This window comes from Brienomyrus brachyistius, chromosome 12 (genome assembly GCF_023856365.1).
Source record: "Brienomyrus brachyistius isolate T26 chromosome 12, BBRACH_0.4, whole genome shotgun sequence".
NCBI lineage: Eukaryota > Metazoa > Chordata > Actinopteri > Osteoglossiformes > Mormyridae > Brienomyrus > Brienomyrus brachyistius.
In genome coordinates this window covers 12,861,222-12,882,571 of record NC_064544.1, presented here as the reverse complement: position 1 = coordinate 12,882,571, position 21,350 = coordinate 12,861,222, and the positions used below count along the sequence as shown (strand labels likewise).

At 42.9% G+C, this 21,350-nt stretch overlaps 1 protein-coding gene across 1 annotated transcript; it reads right to left on the bottom strand.

The window, feature by feature from the left end:
* Positions 1–18,520: 18,520 nt before the first annotated feature.
* Positions 18,521–20,881, bottom strand: LOC125705219 (adhesive plaque matrix protein-like). Its single transcript, XM_048971662.1, has one exon. It carries the CDS (start codon positions 20,879–20,881, stop codon positions 18,521–18,523), a length of 2,361 nt encoding a protein of 786 aa, XP_048827619.1.
* Between the last annotated feature and the right edge of the window lie 469 nt (positions 20,882–21,350).

The window sequence follows — 21,350 nt, the reverse complement described above, 5'->3', positions numbered from 1 at the left end:
TTATACTGTCCTGATCCTTTATTAAACCATCTATTTTTAAACTGTACAGCTATTAAGTTTTATTGTTAAAATAGTAATGGCACCATATTTATTAGTTTTAATTGGTTATTTATTTATTTATTTTGTAGCAGGAAGTAGCCTGAAATTAGCGCAATCTGTGCACTTAAGTCTTACGTTTTAACGGATCCTATCTAATAAATTAAACAACACAGTATACGCCCTGTTTTATACATAGTACACCGTTTTATATGATAAAAGTATTTAAAATAACACAGATGATTCTGGTGACATTTTATTTCCGGCACATATACGATTTTTCTTTTTAGTCTGAAGGATTTCCCAATTATACCGCTGAATATTTTCCTATAGCAATATCGGTGAAGTGTCCTGTCGGGGAAACGACAGCTGTCAGTTTCTGGTCAATTAAAATGTAGTAAGATAGGAATCGTTGGAAAACAGGTTGCATAACCGGTGTAATGATATATATATATATATATATATATATATATATATATATATATATATATATAATTTTTTGTGACATAGTAAACATATACTGGGTTAATGAGCGCGTGGGTCCACGTGTCGGATCGGCAAGGAGAACAACTTGCCCAAATTTCAAAAACGATAACCACTGATTTAAAATGCAGCCACTTTGGAAATCCAGGGGTCGTAAGTCCGAATAGAAGCAACGAGTAGAAAGGCAGGTAATTTCAAAGTTACTGCTCCTTTTTAACCCGAATTAAGATTAAATAATATTACTTTCTTTGGTTATTCACTTTAAGGCAAAGCTGCAGTGTTACCAAACTATAAACCCGTGTATCTCCGTATCAAGAACTGGACTGAACTGAATAAAAGCAGTATGGTAAAGACCAAGAATTACTTTCATGCATAAGACGTATTTGAATGCATGTTTACGATTGACTGGCCTCTCGTTCAGGGGACTCACTGTCTTTTCATATTCTTCCTACAATAGGATAAGCAGTTATTGAAAATGGGAGAATCGATTCAACTGGGGGGTCTCAGGTAGCTCCTTTGATTCTTCTGCGCAGTGCCGCGTGATATTGTAATTATACCGCACAATTGAACATGCGTATAGTAAGACATATTAACCGAATGCATTTCTGTTTATCGTAAAAAAATAAACAGTACATTAATTCACTCACATGTGCCTGTCAAACATAATACAACAGATCGATAGGCTTCAAAGCAAAACGAACCAGTATTTAAAATAGATAAATTGGCTTTAGCCTCAGTTTTTTAAAGACTTCGTCTGGCAGTGAAGAGTATACGTTTAAAGAACAGTAACTAGGAGGCCATTTTTTCTTTTGAGGTTGGAAGAGTTTTTTTTCCTTTTTACTTTGAGGAGTTTTGTGTCATTATGAGATTATACCTTTAAAATTACTAATTAACTTTATTTCCTTTTTTGTTTACATCTTGACACCAAATATCGCATGGTATAGATTATGGTAAATTTTGAAAGTGATAAATGGAACGTCAGATCATCGCAGTGGTGCAGGGAGAAAGAAAATAATGGATAATCTGGAATTTTAATAGTCAACAATTCACTGAAAGTCATCAAAGGCTTTGTCCCGTGTATATTATTGAGCAACTGCGGCTATAAGATTTTTTCCTGGTCAATATTTCGCAAACCTTAACACATACGGTTATGCGTCGCTTAATGTCCAACAGTATATAGGCCTACGTCAGAGGTCCCGTATAAGGTTAAAATAAAGTTGATGAATCCTGATCGGCTAACGGAACACAGCAGACGTAAGCGGTACACCACGTGTACCTGGCGTAAATAAAGTGGACGCTCCTAGCCGTAAGACGCTTTTATATAGTATATATGAAGTTCGCATAGCGTCAAAATCGCCTAACATCCGACCTGTAGATGGAATGATTTATGTTTGCTTAGCAGTGAATATTTATTTTCACAGGAATCGTTAGTACTAGTCTTTAATTATTAGTGTATGCTTTGTATTTCAATGTGTTCAGTTTAAACGCCCCCTTTAAAAAAAAGAATAAAACAGTCGAGGAAAAACATTTATAATAGTCTAATTAAAGCCTAATGCTACTCTGACCTTCACTCTGCCAGTTTTAGTAAAATATTACAATTTTATAAGTCGTCATTGGATCAGTTCCTTGGTAGTATACTTAAATGAGAGCTGTAAGATTAATTTTAAGATCGCTCATATCTATGTTGCTCTATTTTAAATATAATATTCCAAATCGCTTTAAAATGATGAAATCATAAAGCGACAAAGTTTTGAAACTTTAATAGCTTCCAGAATCACTCAAGAGCACCATATTAAACAATCACTTTCACAGAATTTTCCACCACATAGAATTGTAATGCTTATTATAAAACAAAGCACATCTACAAAGCTTGACACAGTCAAATCTTGACTTTTTTTTTTTTTTTTTTTTAGCAAATATAGGCCCTGTGGTCTATCTCATTGACTCCAGGATGCAGCATCTCATTTGAAAAGCTTTGACGAAAGATGAAGATTAATGGCATTCAGTTAGAATGGAAATATATTCCGCAGTGACCACACAACTTACACGCCTTCGTAATAAAGCGTACTTTACCATACACATTTCCCACAAAGACATTTATGTGACACAGGAACAACAGAACATTTTTCAATTTTCTCTTTTTCACTCTTTATTTGTTCACCTGAATTTATGCAATTGTTTGGATTTGTCAACGGGAAAGACGATGTGGCACAGTGTAAATAATCAAGCACCACACTCTAGTTTGTTAGGAAAATATACAAGTTACTATAATACATTAATATAAACATACCTCATAATATCCTAAAATCAAAATTTTCACCCTTCTGCACAACCATTGTGTAAAACAGGTGCCACCGGGAATTATTTACAGACAGCACAATGCTGGAAGATGTGGCCAGGAATTCTTGTGGGATCTTTTGTCCCAGACATCGTCTGACACCAACAACCGCCATGAGGATGCTGGTGCACAATTACCTTCTGGGAGTATTTGCTATGCATCGAAACTGATTGGTCACAATGACTGGATACAATCTTTAAACAATCATTATTATGCTTAATAGGGTGCTAACACTATTTGCAGCTGAGTACTTCCTAGAGTAATTTAGATTGATTATTATAGTGACATGTATTACAACAAATCCATTCATCGGCCTGAACATTTATACTTCTGTGTTTAGAAGTTTGAATCAGTTGCCATAACACTACCTGCTACCGTGGGAGACAGGATAAGCTGCCTGAGATGTGCCGATCTTAAATGCCCCCACTCAGCCGCACAGAGTAAGTGAACTATCCATGGTGTATTTGAAGTAGCTTAAAATAGGAGTTGACCACAGGAATTTGTTCATGCTGGTATCATACTGGCGGATTCAAACAACAAAAAAAATAAACACAGAATCGAAATTTAAATAGAGGCTGCAATTGGAGCATATTTAACTGCCTCATTTGCTAACAAATCATGCACTAATAAATATTACACTGATTTCGCTTTCTTCTTTCTTTCCATGTAACACCTGAAACTGATGAAAAATCTATATATAACTGAAATATTGGGTTGCTGTGTATTATATAGTGTTAGAAAAAAGTACCACTTTGTACCTTTGAGGGTATAATTACTTGTGACTGGGGCTGTACCCTCAAGGGTCTGCCAGTTGTACCCTAGCTGTAGGTAAATGTACATTTTAGGTAAAGTAAGGTACAGAAATGGACTCAGGAACATTTTACCATTGGGGATATATTAATGTTGTTTGTACCATTGGGTGTATGTTAATGTTGTTTGTACCTTGGGGAACAAAACTGTACCTGGGCTGTACTACTACCTTTTTCTCTGATAGTGAATAACCAAAATTAACTTTAAAAGTCTGCATGTTCCAGCCAACAGATTTTCATCACAGTTCAGGGAAAAGCCTGTTGAATAAATACAGTAGCAGAATACGGAGGAATGGGACTCCCCGCCCCCCTCAGCTGCCCTATTGCCTGTGCTGCAGTCAGCAGATTTACCCCCCAACAGCCATGAGATGTCAAGACACACTTTTCTCCAGGCAGTGACACTGAGATTTTCCGAAGTATTATACTAGTCAGTAGTAACAGTGCAGTAAACAATACTAATCCTACTCAGCTTCATGCAGAGGGTATGGAGATCCTATAAAGTTTCTGTAATCACACTCACACAGGTGTGCGTTTGTGTGGCTGTACATGACATTTGATACATTATAACACTTTGACGTGAGTTCTGAAGAGAGAACGAACAATACTCTGGAATCCTTTTATTCACCAAGTATGATAAGTGTCACACCGGCAGCTGTGAGCAATCAAAGCCACGCCCCCCCTTCGCTACTTAAACCTCGCACGACGATCACTCCATGAGAGGTATTGTTAGAATGCAGTTTCCGAGCAAGTTCTTCCTGTATCTGTTCCAGCTCCGAGCCGCCCAACTCTCCTTGCACTCACTTCCTGCGCCATCAGACCCTTCCCACCCCTGTCCGCTCCAGCCCTGATTTTCCCTCGTGTCTGCTCCCTGTGTGTCCTGTCTACATCCTCTGACAGACTTCCCGGATCTTCGACCTAATGGCACCCGACCTGACTACCATTACGGTTTTCCCTTTGGCTTCGGTATTACGGATCAGACAGATTTTGGTTGTGAGCCTGTTTGTTGTTTGTTGGACTTCGCTCTGGTTTGCCCCAATAAAGGCCCGTCGGACCTTTCCCGAGTGTTCTGTCGTTACAATAAGTTCATTGAATTCGCTTTGGGGCGTGAGGTATACAGCGAAACATATGTCATATGACAGACAGATGTAAGCAATAAATAGTACAAAAATGGAGGGAACCCCAAAACCATGTGGAGAGAACAGGCAAACTGCACACATGGAGCCATGGTAGACACTTGAACCCAGGTCTCAAAGGTACAAGGGAACAGTACACACCACTGTATCGCCACGCAACCAACATGTTCATTTTTAATTAGCTTAATTGGTTCAATCAATATTTTCTTTAGGACCAGCAACACAGATTGTATGAAACATATACAGTGTTTTAATACTGTAGTATTTTACGGCATATCTTAAAGAAGATTTAATGTGGTGACAGTTATAGTGTTTACAAAAATCTTTCAATTTGACCTCTAAGAATGCTTGCGTAGAAACAAGTAGCCTCTTTGTTGTTACTGTCTTAGAATACAGACGCTCCTCTACTTACGAACTTTCAACTTACGAACTTTCAGACTTCCGAAGGCAGAGGACCGTAAGTCCAAATTGTGTTCATTGGGCTCCAACAGCATCAATTTTTTTTTCTGCGTGCCGATTCCGCCTAGTACGACTTCTGTCCACTACTCCCGCCGCGCCTCAGTGTAGCGTGTGTACTCCCAGCATCCTAGTTCTTAGTACTTGCGTATAACCTTAAAATGATGTTGAATACCGACTTACGAACATTTCAAGTTATGAACGACTGTGTTATGCACATAAAAGTACGTTAAAAGATTTTAAGATTCCTAATTAGATGATTTCACTATAGGTAAAGAAGGACTTTGTAATGAGTTTGTCCCCTGCAAATATATAAATTTAGGGTCAGTTTCAGAGGCTGGTGTATGGCTGGTCAGTTTAGGCTTCTGTGTCTTTGACTGGGAGGTTGCTGGTTTGAATGGTGTCCTTGGCAAGGCTGTCAGCCAAACAGTTACACCTGCATGGGACCTGAACCTGCCCAGATGCCACCTAAATGGCTGAGCTCTCCTTCACTCTCATGTGTCTCTGTCTCAAAGGGAATGAAGCTGTCCGTTGTACTTCTGCGAACAAAGCGTCGTTTTGTTTTGGGGATGGGGGGGGGGGGCATCTTGTCATCTCAGTGTTGGACAGCTCCATCGGCAGGAGTTGGAGCAGCACTACCTTAGAGTACTTACACAGAACATACACACGTGGGGCTTCACTAACTCGGTTAGCAGGGAGAAAGCAGCAGGTTAGCTTCCTAGGATGGACTGTAGTCATTAATCAGGTTTCCATCCATCGTAAGATAAGTGGGGTAATGCCATTTACTTCCTAGACAGCAATGGAGAATAGCACTGAATTCCATGACATGTGTAAGAAGTACAAAAAGGTTCAAACTGAAATATACAAAGAGTTGGTGGCTGCAGAGTCAGGGTTTGCGTTACGTGATGAGTCAGGTTTCAACACATAAAACGCATAATACAGTATGATTGCACATACAATACAGCATGTTCCGAAATGCACTTTAAAAGATGGTGCCGTTTCCAAATCGGAGGAGGCCAGAGTGTCATTTTTATACTCCACTCTGCAATGGGTTGATGACCCTGATTAAGACAAGCAGTTATAGAAAAGAATTGGATGGACTTCTAACTTGTCCAAATTCTTGTTCAAACACACTTGCTTTCAGTCCCTGAATAAAAAAAATACCAGATAGACCATGCCAGTTTTCTATATGATTGCATATAGAAAACAAAAAAATGATATATATAACAAAATATATTGTGATTATAAGCATTCATTTCATCATCAGTTTCAATATCGTGAATATAGCCTAAACTTATTCTGTGGCGTAATTAATAGGCATAACACACTATCTTCACACTAATTTCATCAAGGTATGAGTATGTTGTTGGTGTAATTTAATTTTATAGTTCTAACGTGCTCTGTAACTATTAGTAAAACAATTTACTAATTATAATCAGAAAAAAACTCAAATATCCACCTGTCGTATTTTACTGTTTTCTACAGATGGATTTTAGAAGATTGTGATAAATATCGATATTTTGGAAACCGCCCCGCCCTACATTGTACATATAGTGTTAGCCCGAACGAACACTTACTGAAAAGCTATTCAAAAAGTTTTTCACTTTAGAGTCACGTTGTATCCATGCATATAATAGTGCCCTTTTACATTCCTAAATGTACCATCCTGTGTCCCCAGTTGCTCTTCAAGTGAGTGCATAACATTTTTCATGTTGTCTCTCTTTCTTATAATGCAGATACATTATGTAGACAGTTCTCAGTTATTGAATGGATGTTGGCGTTTTTTTTTTAGTCTAGTAACGGAGGTGCCGGTGTTCCTCTCAGACTCAGTATTGGGTTTCGGCTCCGGGTCCCTTAAGCCCCATTAATTCAGTGTCTCCGTCCCGCTAATGGCCACGGCGGGCAGAATGGGGGGCGACCGGCAGACTTTCTGTCTCGGCCGGCCAGCGCAGGACTGCTTTTCCGTCGCGCTGTGCCAAGGTGCAGACGACCTTCTGGCTCCATCACGACTGGCGTCTGCGTTTAGCGTGCGTCCGAGGCAAACAAAAATCCATCGGAATCTCCACCTGATCAAAAGAAGTCGATGCTGCCTCACCATCTGCGCTCGGTTAAGGATATCCATAACCCTGACACGCTCTAAAAGTTTTATACGAGCTATTGATTAATGTCGCCGGTAACTATTAAAGACACCGTACTCTATTAAGACCGTTTCGGGTTTCTAAGGAGAGGTCTGGGCTCTTCTGCATTCTGACAGAGCTTCACTCAGCTCCAGTGTTGTAGAAACTGTCAGCAGTTTTTTTTCTGGGGAAAGCAAAATGGCTGCTGACTGAACACGTGGTTTCATTTTGGTTGGTATGATTCGTTTTCCATCCATGTGGTATAACATCCCCAGTACTGTAAATCATGTTTGAAATTTAAATCAGTAATACTGACCAAACAAACCAAAAATGAAATATATATCCCAACAAATTGAATTATAAATTTATGGTAATAATTAACTCATCTGTCTTCCAGCCACTTATGATGGACAGAATTACGGGAAATCCTACAGCTTATGCCAGGCAACACATACATAAGATAGCGGTCCACAAGCCCATTACAGCAGGGCCAACCCATGGCGTAGACAGTACAGGCAAACCCAAAGAAGGTGCCCAGGCACACAGCAGGGGGGGAAATGCAAAATCATATTAGTAATTATTCACTAATATAATTTTACATGAAATAATAAAACGCTTGTTATAAATCAAATCTTATTAAATAAACGATATTTTGTGGTTTGCCCCGCACCCTCCTCCCTTCCTTATCCTTAAGTGATGCAGACAGCGTGTGATACGATTAATAGTATCTAATTCAAACAGACATTATCATGCCAAAAAGATCAAAGCCCTCCACTTCTGAAATCCTATAGGTGAGGTAGGCACCCGCATAGGACACCAACTTCTGATTGACTTGCCAGACAATGGGGGGCTGCCACATGGGCTAGGATCAGTGCTGCATTATGGGCAATTATGGGCAATATACAAACTCCATTTATCAATGAAAGCTTTTTGGGCATTTGGGAGGGAACTGGAAGAATCCTGTGTCACATGAGTGCAGATAAACTCAACACACAGAAAACGTTAGCAGGACTGGGGAAGCGGCTGCATTGCCCACTGAGTCTCTGCTCTACCCATTAGTATTGGCCATTTTTATTAATACACAACAATGTTTATACATTCATTCATTTCCTGCAGCCGCTTGTCCTATTCAGGGTTGCGGGGGGAGGGGGTCTGGAGAATAGCCCAGAGGCTACAGGCACAAAGCAGGGAACAACCCAGGACAGCGTGCCAACCCATCGCAGGGCACACTCGCACACCATTTACTCACACACATACTCATACACACCTATGGGCAATTTGGTAACTCCAGTTAGCCTCAGCATGCTTTTAGACTGTAGGGGGAAGCTGGAGTACCCAGGGACAGGGAGAACATGCAAACTCCACACACGCGTAGAACCCAGGGCTTAGAGATATGAGGTGACAGTGCAAACCACTGCACCACTGCGCTACCCCTTATCATTTAAAATATTACAGATGAAAAAAATGGGGAATTAATGTCATTCTTCTTACTAATTTAGTTCTCGATGAGTGAATAAGGTCTTCAGACAAGTTATGCTTTATTTTTTTTATTACACCAAGCCATACTCCACACTCCCAAACAAGGGCTCTCGTCATAGTAACTCGAAATCGGAGCTGAATACTCTCTACTTCCAAACTAAATGCTCTTTACCATTAACCGAGTGAAATGCTTTTATCCTGTTAGGTCCATTTAACTCATCTGGCTACATAGATAGTAACGACGCTCTCTGCTAGGCTGGAGCCTCGAGTCTGTTTGGCTGCCCACAGTATCATTCCCTAATGTGCTTTTCCTGCCTCCCTCGATGGTTCTCATGTTTCGTTTGCCGTTGTCGGGCACACGAGACGCTTCTCTTACCCCGTCTCCTGATGACACCACATAGCTGATCTTTTATCTGACATCTCTCGCTCAAGTCACTGAGTCACACACACCTGTACAGTGCTTATTTCATGTCCGACCCGTATGTGTGTATACATTGTGTGTTTGTGCGTCTGTGAGCATTGAATAAGGAGTTGCTTCATCTCTGAGTTTAGATCTTAGACCTTATAAAGCTGCTACTGTGGGACTCAAAAGTCAAGACGTTTTTTTAAATGCATGGATGAAACAAGCCAAGCTTTGCATGCAGTACAAGCCAAATATTATAAGGAGAGAGTTTAAAAGGAAATCGTCACTTTGGGCAGCACCTTCCCAACACTCAGATGCCTGCACTGCCAGTGCCGGGTTGAGTTACAAAATCCGAAGGCTTTCTCAGAGGGGAAGGAACATCAGCCCTTTTTGGGGGGCTGGTGACTTTCACAAACACAACCCCAAGGCTGATGACCACACTGAGGGCCCTAAATGTCATGGGGCACTTTGGGATGGCAGAGCTGCAGAGGTAAACTTAAAGCACATCATTCACTTTAAACATACCCACCCTGTCCACAATCTCTTCCAACTTCTGCCTTCAGGCTGACGATACAGACCCACCTTAAGACTCTTGAAAAGTTTTTATACAAAGGCCATCAGCACCCTAAAAGATTGATTTTGGAATGACACGAATCCTTATTTTATGTCAGTTACTACTTTATGTTAACAGTACATGGCTGGTACTTTTAAAATGACTATGTGTGTGACCAATTTCTTTTACTTACTTAATTTAGGCTTATTTATTACTCTTTTTATTTATTTACTTTAAGATAGGGGCCACATGTTCTTTATGTGGGTGCAATGCAAAGTCGTTGTATGTTTTTCCAATGACGATTAAAGGAATCTATCTATCTATCTATCTATCTATCTATCTATCTATCTATCTATCTATCTATCTATCTATCTATCTATCTATCTATCTATCTATCTATCTAACATTTACTCTATGACCCTTTAGTCCTCAACAAAAAGAGGAATCAATAAAACAAAACGAGAAACTTGGGAAGGAAGGTTGTGGGTTTACAGCCTATAGAACCAGCAGAAAAACCATAAAACTCTTGGTCCCTCGAGCAAGTGCCTTAATCCTACTGCTCTAACACCAATGGACCCTATGGTCTGACTCCTGTTTATACATGTGTGTTGTGTCCCTTATGGGGAGTAAAATGGGATATGTGAAAACTACCCAGTTTCCCCCAAGGGATGATAAACTTCCATTATGCAGTTTTATAGCCCCAGGTCCCAGTATCACTGAGATAGGGAGTCACCCTGTGGGTCGATCCCGCCCCGTGCATAGTATGCTGTCCCCTCTGCAAACCAGCCCAAGTCCTGACAGAACTCCTTTCTGCAGGGGCAGCACCAGAAGCCCTGGAGGAAATTCCAGTAGAAGCAAGACGGTCTCAGGGGTCCCCTGCTGGGATGGGATGCTACAAGTTCTGGGTGATCTTGATGGAAATGTCTGAGAATCCGGCTCAGGGATGTCATGTCAAGGAATCTAGGACCTCTCACCAGGACTACGTCCAGTCCACGTGGTATTCCAGTCCCTGGAGAGAATGCGGCAATTATCAATGAATGAGTCAAATATCTTATTAATGTTGTATAATGATTTATGATTTTTGAGCCTAGGATGTTCAGGGCTAGCAGGAGATGAGAGTGGACTGGTTACCACGGGTTTGGCCATAAGGTGGTAGCTTACTGTGCCACCTTCAGAAGATCGTACATTCATAATGCAATTGGCAGAGAGTGGGTACGAGGGGCATTTGGGGATTGGCAGAGGCATTACACTGCTTCTTGGTGACTTATTTTGAGCACATGTCTGGCATATCTTAACAAATTTTTCACTGTTGCTCTTTCAAAATTTGAGAGATACTAGGCATTCACTACATATCAAACCTGGATCTCCAGCAGAGGGAGGTCTGTGCACCTACTGTAACAGATTTCAGAGACAGGGTGGTACAGATATTTTGGTACTTGGGACCTCTTGGGGAGTCTTTTTTCTTATTAACTTTGATGTTTTTGCGACCAGATTGGTGATTGACAATGAATTGGAACCTGCAGAAAGATAGCAACCACTTGGCCTGTCATTAAGCCGCTCGTTGCTCTGAAGTTATTCTACGTTCTTCTGATAATGTATAACAACAAATAACAACAACAAAAAGCTTCCTCCAGCTAATGCCTCCATTGATCTAGAGCAAGTTTTCTAGCTACTAATTCTTGGTTTCCGATGTCATAGTTAGGTTCTGTGATGAGAGTTTCTTTGAAACTTAAATGGTTGACCTCTTTATTGTGACAGTTCTGCCCCCGCACCAACCTCTAAGATGTCAAACTTGACAATAAATAGCTTGGAGGCTTCAGGCTGGACCAGGGTTAGAGTTGTGGTAAACAGTGCTGTCAGCCTGAGTGGAGGCTTGAGCGGTGGATTTTCAATTAATTTGACGTTTAGCTCCCTTTACGACATCAGAGGTAGGAGCTGCTATTGAACTAAAATTCTAATTCAATTCTGGAAAATTTAGCACAACCTAGAAACTATGTATCTCTTTCAGTGGTTATTGCACTGGCTAATTCCTTACCATCTTACCCCCCTCAGGCCCATAATTAATCATAAAAATGACACAAAAGGGAAGTGGATTTCTTTTCCAGTTCGATGTATAACTTATTCACTAATAGTTGTAATACAGCTCTGACATTCTACATATGAGATTCTCCGACATATGAGAATCTGAAATTGATATATCTATATAAGTACATTATCAATAAACCCCTCTGCAAACATGCCTAGGACACCTCTTAACACGACATTGAGGGGGAGTTGACTAAACCACATGACACAACAAGATACTCATTGTGTTCAGTAGTGGTCTGGAAAGCAGTCATCCATGCACCTTCAAGAATCCAAACCAGATTGTGGGTATTGGGTTCTGGTTCTCCATAATAATGACATTTAGGTGTCCATAGCCCATAGTCTTTCTCCTCCCCCACAGAGAGTAAACTAGCCCCAGACTGAGGTGTAGACAGATGGATGAAACCCAACTGGCGGTTCTCATCAATGTCTTATTCCATAGCTTGTAGAAGTATAAATATTCAAACACATGCGTGCGCTCACACACGTAGGGTATACCTATCCTTATGGGGCCCGCTCATTCACTTCTACGGGACAAATGCCAACGCTAACTATGACAACCTTAACCCCCAGGAAACTGGTCCCCACAAGGGAAAAAAACTGATATTTATCACGTTATGGGGACAATATACAAGATTTTTGGCATTTTTGTTTTTTGTTTGCAGTCACAAAGTTCCCCTTGTGGAGAGTGAAAAAATGGTCCCCACAATATCAGAATAACAGGTTTTTAATCACATTGTGGGGACCAAATATCCACAATGTCATATATACCTAGACCACACACACATGCTGAACACTCACAGATGAGCTGAACACTCATGTGACCTAATGGATAAGGCATCTAACTTTTCTGAGCAGAAAAATTGATGGTTAGAGTCCCTTCAGAGTTAGTTCATGGGTAGACAGTGAAAATAAAGACATTCTATATCTATTCTGTGTCCACAAAACATACACATTGCTAGATTTACACACCGCAAACACCAGTTTGCATTGACACATCATAGTTTACGTACAAAACACAAGCACTGCACTGCAAAATAAGTACTGATCACCCCATGTTACGTACACAGTACGTACACAATTCACAAATGTTGTCTTATACATAAACGCCAGAAATATAGTCTTACATACATGGATCACACCTTATATTACTCAGTATTATACACATATCACAAACACTGTCTTACGTAAAGGATCTACGTGACTTAATGTGCCACTGTAGGGAAACCACACCACTCCAGTGCCTGCGATTGCCCTGGGGACGCGTGTCACTGCGACACTGCACGTTACAATGAAAAATAACATCCGATTCATTAAGGCCTGGAGCGGACCTGTGGCGGTCTGGACGCCCTCTGAGGGAGCGCAGATGGCTTATTGATTCTCTAATTTAGTGGAGTAACACAACAGGCTTATGGAAATGGATGGGGGATAAGGGAGTTTGAAGAACCTCTGCTGAAGTGAAAAGATGATGCTATGGGGGTGGGGGGGGGGGGGGGGGGGGGCAGTGGGCCTGTTGCTTTCTAACTGTGGAAGAAATACAAATGCATGTTTAGTGCATCAATATATGTGACCCATCACCACGAAATGAGTCTTATGGGTGCAGTTCTACCAGTGTGACTTAAGACTCATTTTGTGGTGACGGGTCACATATGTTCACTTACCCTTTACATACATAGGAGGGTATATATATACATGTACGCATTATACTCTCTTTTACTACTGTCTTTTTATAAGTACTTGCAAACGCTAAACACTGTGTACTTTACACACTTACTTTTTTTATTGTTAAATGTTATTTTAGCGTGCAAAGTGTCCAAGAAATTTCCATTGATGCTCCATTGTTATCTGTATATCACAAAAAAACTGAAACCTGATTTTATGAATTTCCAAAGAACAAATAATATTAACAAAGACATTAATGTGTTATTTTCATGAACCGAAAATATAACAATGTCGGTAATATCTCAAGGAGTCACTAATGACTTGTGCCTTTTGGATGTTAGATAGGCTGTATTGTCAGTTCAGGAAGAAAATAATGACAGCGGCTAATTCTGTTTTGTCAATAAAGAGGAACTCAGCGTCCCCCTGTTCAGTTACAGGCCAAAGCCACAGTCACCATTAATAAAGGGCCTGTCACTCCAGCGTCACTGGTGCTCACAGCGTTGGCCGCGTCTGTTAAGAGTATCTTGGGCTATCCCGTATCATAAAGGGCCTTCTTAAAAGGGAGGGCAGGTATATGAATGCTGACAGCACAGATGGGAAACCTAATTCCCACTGTCACAGCATAGAAATCCGCCAGCTGAATGGGGACGCTGCAAACTGGACCGACGTGAAGTAAAATGTCAGAGGAGAATCAATGGCGGGAAACTCTAGGGATCGGGGGAATGAATCCTGATGCATGGAGAAATATGGCGACCGATACAAGGGGCTGAAGTTCATATTAATATGGATGGTGTAGGTCATGCTGGGGTCATAGAAGAGGCCAAAGGGTCCTTCTAAAAGCTTGAGGTACATGTAATTGAAAGCTGTCGGCTAGTTCAGCTGTCTGCTGAAACAAAACTCAGGGAACACAGACAGGATGCCTGTAGGGGAATCCCCCTGCCACCCCCTCATCTTGTAGGATCAATACTTTGCCTTTAGCTGCACATTACGGGCACATTAGCGGGACTCGGCGGACAGGCTTGACGTGAGAGCTCTTTCATTAATGAACACGGCAGGAAGTGCGAGGTGGTGCCCCTGGCGGGACGGGATTAGCTGCCTCCTCATTGGCCACCGGCCAGCCTTGGGGATCGAATGTCTGTCTCCTGATTGGCTGCCTGCATGCAGTCACTGAAAGCTCATCAAAGTTTTACTACAAAGGAAAGAGAAAGAAAACAAGAGGCATGTTTGTTATAAAAAAAAATGTTTCAAAAGAATCCATAGTCATTGATCAGGAAGCAGAAGGTTTTTGCCCCTCTGATAGAGAACACATGGGTTTTAGTTTACAGCTTTAGACATTTTATATAATATTAAATCTATTACAGACAATAGCAAGTTTATAGAAAAAAATATTTGGCACATGGGTTTTATATATTCACATTCTCTTTATATAGGAAAATTACTGGTATCTAAACAATGAAGAAATTCAAAGACTTGCTGAGTAAACTCCACCATTTCTGCTCCCTAAGTTCTGCTCTGGCTTTTGTGCTGACAGCGTCCTGAGGGTTTCGATCCTACGCTGTGGCGGCGGTGAAGGGGTCAGGAGAAGTTTGACTCCCGTGCATCCTGGAACCCGCCAGAGACGAAGATACCGGAGTCACAAGACGATTGTACTGAGTGTATTTCTGTACACTGGACACATGAACACAAACATTCATTACGTCAATCCCACCCTTCTGTCAGCCAGGGTTAAGCTCTGATTACGTTACTCTTTCAGGAGCTGAATCAATAAAAACATGGCAGGGCACCATGATGATGCCAGGAGTGACCAGATAAGGCAGGTGGGCATCCATTTGGCACAATGACCGCTGCTGTTTCGGAGTGCAAGGATGGACTGCTGCATATCCTCATGCCCAATGAATACAAAGCAAGGTCAGGGTCTGCATCATTCTCTGATAAATCAACAGACAAGTAGGACAGATAAAAAAGAGGCTTTTAACTCTTAAGAGCTCAGTTTAACATTGAATTTAACGTTTTTCGGTCAAATAAATAGCAAGATATTTTTTCTTCTTATTGAAACAAATCTTTGCTGTAACACACATACTGGATTATTGATTTTGTTTTCCTGGCTGCAAAAAAATCCAAGACAGCTAACTCTTAAGCAAATTACCAGGGTCGGGGTATCTTCACTGATGGTGATTTTCCGTTCGTTTAAAATCCCCTTGCAGACCATCCACTGATGGACAGAAACACAAACTGACTGCTGGAGTCAGGGTGGGCCCTTGGGTGGCCCGAGATATGCCGGGCTGAAAGTGGGCCCTGCTTACATGGCAGGCTGTTAGTCATTCGTAGTTCTCACAGGTGATGGGGGAGGTTGGTCACACGGTGGGTTTTCTCAGTTTTCTCAGTTTTCCCGAACCACAGAACCCCCCCCCCCCCATCCCTAAAATGAACAGAGGAAAAAAAAGCACATTTATGATGTTTCATAAGAGAAATTGTAGCACCATTACTTAGTCAGTATACTTCTATTAATATATTAAAGTTCAATATTCACTATTTTTTTGGCCTTTGTTTATCATATTTACCTGTAGCACTGTTCCTGACTAATGCAATAGCATAATAAGGTGGCCAATCTTACCCGCAGTGGGCCGGTGTGTATGCAGGTTTTTGGGGTAACCTGTAGGTCAGCTGTTCAAACCCAGGTGTGAGGACTCTTCAGCCAATCAGTCCTCTAATTAGTAATCTAATTAGGGAGTCGCAGCGAAAACCCGCATGCATACCCAAAAATATAGTAATATTTTATATTTTTATATTTATATTTATATTTTATATTTAATTATGACAGTTGTGATGATGTTACATTAATATATTATTTTAGTCATTTAACATCTACAATAATAAAAAACTTCCAAAATAGCAGTAGCGTCGTAACAATAATATGATTTGCTTGTTGTAGAGGAAAAAAACTGAATTTACAATGCATTTAGTGAAACAGGCTCTATCTGTAATTATGCTTATTTTGTTTTATATTAATCGCACTATAAACAATTCCTGATTCACGACTGTTTGTACAGCGTAGTGGGACGGCGTTTGTACAGCGTAGTGGGACAGGTGCACATGAAGCTCCACCACGGTATAACAACATTTCTTGCTTGCATAGTCAAGAGGTCGCATCCAAGCAGCAATGTGACACTGTGGGTATAAACACTTAATTATAAATCATTTCAGTATCGTCATGGCGATGTGCACATGCATGATAATCAGATCACACCCTATTGTTAGATAAGTTCTCTTTGGCAGTGGTTAATTTCATCAAATTTTTGGTTTTATAAATATGGCAATATTACTCTACGTGATATTGCGATGTCATAATCGTGCAGCGTGTATTTATAAATGTTTTTGAATTCTATCATATACCATAAATTGAGTAAATAACATCCTGTCCAATCATATCATAATCATCAGAAGAGTACAGTCCTCTTACAAAGACATTTTCAAAGCACTTGACATTGCAGATATTTATACGGCAGGATTATTTAGCATCGTCACCTTATGTACATGATGACTACCCTCTTTCGACTGCATTTTCCACCATCGATGACATAGTCACCAGTAAACAAGCTCCTAATTACAGCTCAAGAGCTGTGGTTCGAACAACACAACTTCACGACAATGTTTGCGCATGTTTGTTCGAACTACAGTTCTGCGAAAAACCTGCGTAGTTTGACGATGTACGTACTATGTAACTTACCAACGTTGTTGCCTCCAAAGTTCAAACTTGCATTGCAAATGCACAGTTCCAAGTAGGTCTTTAGGCTGACATATCATTCAGCTTATTCATGTAACTAGTGGCATAGATTCATACAAAAGAGCTCTTTCAACTGCAAGGAATATCGGTCCATCAAAGCAGGTTCATGTCTTTTCGAATGATGATTCAGGTACTATACCTAGCTGATCAACATGATAACAGACAAATGAGTTACATCCCAATGACTTTACTGGCAGAATGACTGCACTATCAAGAAAATCCTTGCCAATTTTAATTAAATGTACATGTGCAGAAAGGAATAGGGCAAAGGGCCAGGGGATCTCTTTGATGGGATGCCAGTCACATGTTTGGGGAGTTTAGATTCACCAAGCTCCATGACTTCAGGCTGAGGAAGGAAAGTCATATATCACAGGGAGAACATGCAAACTCCTTACAAAACCTTTTTTTGGGAAAGTTTAGTGATTTATATGAGCTATAGGAGCATCAGGGGCTGTAGGTCCATTTGGGGTTGTAGGAATATTCGGGGCTGTAGGTCCAAGGGGCTGTAGGAGTATTCGGGGCTGTAGGTATAAGGGGCTGTGGGAGTATTCGGGGCTGTAGGTATAAGGGGCTGTGGGAGTATTCGGGGCTGTAGGTATAAGGGGCTGTGGGAGTATTCGGGGCTGTAGGTATAAGGGGCTGTGGGAGTATTCGGGGCTGTAGGTATAAGGGGCTGTGGGAGTATTCGGGGCTGTAGGTATAAGGGGCTGTGGGAGTATTCGGGGCTGTAGGTATAAGGGGCTGTGGGAGTATTCGGGGCTGTAGGTATAAGGGGCTGTGGGAGTATTCGGGGCTGTAGGTCCATTTGGGGCTGTGGGAGTATTCGGGGCTGTAGGTATAAGGGGCTGTGGGAGTATTCGGGGCTGTAGGTCCATTTGGGGCTGTGGGAGTATTCGGGGCTGTAGGTCCATTTGGGGCTGTGGGAGTATTCGGGGCTGTAGGTATAAGGGGCTGTGGGAGTATTCGGGGCTGTAGGTATAAGGGGCTGTGGGAATATTCGGGGCTGTAGATATAAGGGGCTGTGGGAGTATTCGGGGCTGTAGGTATAAGGGGCTGTGGGAGTATTCGGGGCTGTAGGTATAAGGGGCTGTGGGAGTATTCAGGGCTGTAGGTATAAGGGGCTGTGGGAGTATTCGGGGCTGTAGGTATAAGGGGCTGTGGGAGTATTCGGGGCTGTAGGTATTAGGGGCTGTAGGAGTATTCGGGGCTGTAGGTATAAGGGGCTGTAGGAGTATTCGGGGCTGTAGGTATAAGGGGCTGTGGGAGTATTCGGGGCTGTAGGTATAAGGGGCTGTAGGAGTATTCGGGGCTGTAGGTATAAGGGGCTGTGGGAGTATTCGGGGCTGTAGGTATAAGGGGCTGTGGGAGTATTCGGGGCTGTAGGTATAAGGGGCTGTGGGAGTATTCGGGGCTGTAGGTATAAGGGGCTGTAGGAGTATTCGGGGCTGTAGGTATAAGGGGCTGTGGGAGTATTCGGGGCTGTAGGTCCATTTGGGGCTGTGGGAGTATTCGGGGCTGTAGGTATAAGGGGCTGTAGGAGTATTCGGGGCTGTAGGTATAAGGGGCTGTAGGAGTATTCGGGGCTGTAGGTATAAGGGGCTGTGGGAGTATTCGGGGCTGTAGGTATAAGGGGCTGTGGGAGTATTCGGGGCTGTAGGTCCATTTGGGGCTGTGGGAGTATTCGGGGCTGTAGGTATAAGGGGCTGTGGGAGTATTCGGGGCTGTAGGTATAAGGGGCTGTGGGAGTATTCGGGGCTGTAGGTATAAGGGGCTGTGGGAGTATTCGGGGCTGTAGGTATAAGGGGCTGTGGGAATATTCGGGGCTGTAGGTATGAGGGGCTGTGGGAGTATTCGGGGCTGTAGGTATAAGGGGCTGTGGGAGTATTCGGGGCTGTAGGTATAAGGGGCTGTGGGAGTATTCGGGGCTGTAGGTATAAGGGGCTGTGGGAGTATTCGGGGCTGTAGGTATAAGGGGCTGTAGGAGTATTCGGGGCTGTAGGTATAAGGGGCTGTAGGAGTATTCGGGGCTGTAGGTATAAGGGGCTGTGGGAGTATTCGGGGCTGTAGGTATAAGGGGCTGTGGGAGTATTCGGGGCTGTAGGTCCATTTGGGGCTGTGGGAGTATTCGGGGCTGTAGGTATAAGGGGCTGTAGGAGTATTCGGGGCTGTAGGTATAAGGGGCTGTAGGAGTATTCGGGGCTGTAGGTATAAGGGGCTGTGGGAGTATTCGGGGCTGTAGGTATAAGGGGCTGTGGGAGTATTCGGGGCTGTAGGTCCATTTGGGGCTGTGGGAGTATTCGGGGCTGTAGGTATAAGGGGCTGTGGGAGTATTCGGGGCTGTAGGTATAAGGGGCTGTGGGAGTATTCGGGGCTGTAGGTATAAGGGGCTGTGGGAGTATTCGGGGCTGTAGGTCCATTTGGGGCTGTGGGATTATTCGGGGCTGTAGGTATAAGGGGCTGTGGGAGTATTCGGGGCTGTAGGTATAAGGGGCTGTAGGAGTATTCGGGGCTGTAGGTATAAGGGGCTGTAGGTATAAGGGACTGTGGGAGTATTCGGGGCTGTAGGTATAAGGGGCTGTAGGAGTATTCGGGGCTGTAGGTATAAGGGGCTGTAGGAGTATTCGGGGCTGTAGGTATAAGGGGCTGTAGGTATAAGGGGCTGTGGGAGTATTCGGGGCTGTAGGTATAAGGGGCTGTGGGAGTATTCGGGGCTGTAGGTATAAGGGGCTGTGGGAGTATTCGGGGCTGTAGGTATAAGGGGCTGTGGGAGTATTCGGGGCTGTAGGTATAAGGGGCTGTGGGAGTATTCGGGGCTGTAGGTATAAGGGGCTGTGGGAGTATTCGGGGCTGTAGGTATAAGGGGCTGTGGGAGTATTCGGGGCTGTAGGTATAAGGGGCTGTGGGAGTATTCGGGGCTGTAGGTCCAAGGGGCTGTGGGAATATTCGGGGCTGTAGGTCCAAGGGGTTGTAGGAGTATTCGGGGCTGTAGGTATAAGGGGCTGTGGGAGTATTCGGGGCTGTCGGTATAAGGGGCTGTGGGAGTATTCGGGGCTGTAGGTATAAGGGGCTGTGGGAGTATTCGGGGCTGTAGGTATAAGGGGCTGTGGGAATATTCGGGGCTGTAGGTCCAAGGGGCTGTGGGAGTATTCGGGGCTGTAGGTATAAGGGGCTGTGGGAGTATTCGGGGCTGTAGGTATAAGGGGCTGTGGGAGTATTCGGGGCTGTAGGTATAAGGGGCTGTGGGAGTATTCGGGGCTGTAGGTATAAGGGGCTGTGGGAGTATTCGGGGCTGTAGGTATAAGGGGCTGTGGGAGTATTCGGGGCTGTAGGTATAAGGGGCTGTGGGAGTATTCGGGGCTGTAGGTATAAGGGGCTGTGGGAGTATTCGGGGCTGTAGGTATAAGGGGCTGTGGGAGTATTCGGGGCTGTAGGTATAAGGGGCTGTGGGAGTATTCGGGGCTGTAGGTATAAGGGGCTGTGGGAGTATTCGGGGCTGTAGGTATAAGGGGCTGTGGGAGTATTCGGGGCTGTAGGAGTATACATCAGGTTAGCTGTGCTGTGCAAACTTACATCCAGCAGCCCATCTTGAATGTCTGAAACATGCAACCTTCCGGTGACAGGTCCAGATGTTTCGGATGTCCATCAGTTTTGAGCCTTCACTCTCAACAAGGCGACCTCAGAGTCCACCTTGGGATTGCTCTGGTCACCTACATACAGCTTTTCCACTGCAGAACCCAGAATAGAAACTTGCATTTCCAATGGTCAGCTGCTAACAGATTAGTGTTACATTAATGAGATACTGTGTGCATAGCATCCATTTAACTGATAAAAAACATGACTCGGGATCAGCTAGAAATTTAGAGAAAAAAGCCATTATTTCATCAGTGCACAAAAGTGAGAGGAATACGTATCTATAAATAGGTTCTGCCTGGGGGTGGGGGTGGGGGTGGGTTGGTTTCAGATATAGAGCACTGCAGAAAGTTATCTTTATTAAGGAATGGACATCATCTCA

What these genes read in the sequence shown, in the direction of transcription:
- LOC125705219 (XM_048971662.1), bottom strand. Translation starts at nt 20,881, where the DNA reads ATGTATACTCCTACAGCCCCGAATACTCCCACAGCCCCTTATACCTAC.